This window comes from Berghia stephanieae, chromosome 5 (genome assembly GCF_034508935.2).
Source record: "Berghia stephanieae isolate SIO BIC M18660-M18661 chromosome 5, UCSD_Bste_1.3, whole genome shotgun sequence".
NCBI lineage: Eukaryota > Metazoa > Mollusca > Gastropoda > Nudibranchia > Aeolidiidae > Berghia > Berghia stephanieae.
The window spans coordinates 80,940,447-80,942,787 of record NC_088364.1 but is presented as its reverse complement, the minus strand read 5'-3'; the positions used below and the strand labels follow the sequence as shown (position 1 = coordinate 80,942,787).

The 2,341-nt window shown below is 41.7% G+C and overlaps 1 protein-coding gene across 1 annotated transcript; it reads left to right on the top strand.

Annotated features, from left to right (window-relative positions):
• Positions 1-239: 239 nt before the first annotated feature.
• On the top strand, positions 240-1,616 carry LOC144974028 (uncharacterized). Its single transcript, XM_078916917.1, has 2 exons — positions 240-416; positions 720-1,616. Exons 1-2 carry the CDS (start codon positions 240-242, stop codon positions 1,614-1,616), a joined length of 1,074 nt encoding a protein of 357 aa, XP_078773043.1.
• The last annotated feature ends 725 nt before the right edge of the window (positions 1,617-2,341 follow it).

Sequence of the window (2,341 nt, the reverse complement as noted above, 5' to 3'; positions counted from 1 at the left end):
ATTACCATAGGAAAGCAAGGGACATAACTCTAAGATACTTCTGAGAAGCAGCAGACTATATCAAGTTGCCTACAAAAACTAAATATTTCGATTGCTACTGAATCGTACATTTCTATTGGTTCAAGAGTCTATTTTTGACTTATTGTTATGCATACACATTGTTAATTATTTCGTTTTTGATATAATGTTTAAATAATTCATTAATTGGGGTTAGTTTTTATTTCAAATTAAAAATATTGATGGCCGTACACTTGGGGTCAAAAGTCTCGCAGCCGTGGGGCCAAAAGTCTCGCAGCCGTGGGGCCAAAAGTCTCGCAGCCGTGGGGCCAAAAGTCTCGCAGCCGTGGGGCCAAAAGTCTCGCAGCCGTGGGGCCAAAAGTCTCGCAGCCGTGGGGCCAAAAGTCTCTCATAAAATTGTGAGACTTTTGACCCCACACTTTTCATTATTTCGTAACAACATTTAACACATTTTTGTTGGATGATCTTTGTAATTTAGTTTTCTTTCTTTCCTTTATATCTATATCTTTTTATTTATATCAGACATTAGTTTAAAAAATGCCAAGAACATTTAAAAGGAAAACCGAAAGGGGTCTCTTCTCAAGGGAATTGATGCTTAAGGGGGTGAGACTTGTTATGGACTCTGGTCAGCAGATCAAATCAACCGCAAGGGAATTAGGTCTCAATTATAAAACTTTGGGTCGGTATGTCGAAAAAAAAAGAGGCAGAATATCGACCTTGAGAATGAGAAACTCAGATTTGGATGGTCAAGTGACCACAGTCATGTGCTTGACGATAAGCAAGAGGCTATTCTTGCTGAATATCTACTGCAAGCCAGCTGGATATATTTTGGGCTTACCATGGAGGAGTTCAGAACTCTTGCATTTGAGTTCGCCACTAAGAACAATATCACCACCCCCACTAGCTGGATAAAACACCAGATAGCGGGCAAGGACTGGGCCAGTGGATTTTTTAAGAGACACCCAGTTTTTTCGCTGCGCACACCGGAGCCTACATCTCTAGCCCGTATGGCATCATTTAATAAATACAATGTCGGTCTGTTCTACGACAACCTTGAACAGACTATAGAAAAGTTTCAGTTTACCCCAGACCGGATCTTCAACACTGACGAAACTGGCGTGACGACTGTTGAAAGACCAATGAGAAAGATCGCAGAGAAAGGCGTAAAGAGAGTAGGGGCGGCAGTTTCACAAGAAAAAGGAACTTTAGTGACAATGTGTGGCACTATAAGTGCCATTGGCAGTTTCATACCACCCTTTTGTATTTTCCCAAGAGTGAACAAACAGCCATTGTGGGAGGAGGTGTTACCTCCTGGCAGCAAGGCGGAGGGTCATCTAAAGACCAGCGGATGGATGACGGAGGTCAATTTCTTGAATTATATAAAACATTTTCACCATTTTTCGAGACCATCACCTGAGTTCCCAGTTCTCCTTTTATTAGACAATCATGTGTCACATGTGTCCCTAGCAGCAATAAATTATTGTAGAGAAAACAACATTGTTCTTCTCTCTTTCCCCCCACATTGTAGCCATGAACTTCAACGACTTGATAAGACAGTCTTTGGACCTTTTAAAACTTTTTTAAAATCAAGCAGCTGATAAGTGGATGAGAAACCCTCTTAATGCAGCAAAAGTAATGACGATTCATAACCTTCCGATTCTTATTGCAGAAGCATTGCCGAAGGCCTTCACCCCAGCTAACATTCTAGCGGGCTTTGAGAGCACTGGCATTCAACCGATCAACAGGCAAAGAATCCCAGAAGATAGATACATGCCTTCATACTTTACTGATCAACCCGAACAATCAGGCTCGTCCTCAACAGTCACTGCATCATCTCCTACAGCCACTGCAACCTCATCTACAGCCACCACCCCAGCTCCTACAGCCGCTGATTTGTCTCCGTCAGGCAAAGGTTTGTTGTCTACAGCCATCATATCTCCTCATGAAATTCGTCCATTTGCAAAGGCTGCCTATAGAAAAAGGTCCTTAAAGAAGAAGGTAACTTCACGGGTTCTTACATCATCACCTTTCAAACAGTCATTGGAGGAAGCAGCTTCAAAGAAATCTTACAAAAGATCTCAACAGGTCAAGCCGAAGTGTAACAAATCCATTTTCTGCACTGATTCTCAGCCCCCTCTCAGTGATAGTGATAGTGAGACCTCTGACCAGCTGATGATTAATTATGCTGATAATGACAGCGATGATCTGTGCCTTTCTGATAGTATGCAAGATGATGTTGAAACTGATCTTACAAATCCGACTGTTCAACAATTGGAGGAGGGAGATTACATTTTGGTTCAATTTACAAGTAAAAAAACAGCAA

What these genes read in the sequence shown, in the direction of transcription:
- LOC144974028 (XM_078916917.1), top strand. Translation starts at nt 240, where the DNA reads ATGGCCGTACACTTGGGGTCAAAAGTCTCGCAGCCGTGGGGCCAAAAG. An exon ending in CAAAAGTCTCTCATAAAATT is followed by an intron (nt 417 to 719) that starts GTGAGACTTTTG and finishes CGAAAAAAAAAG; the next exon opens with AGGCAGAATATCGACCTTGA.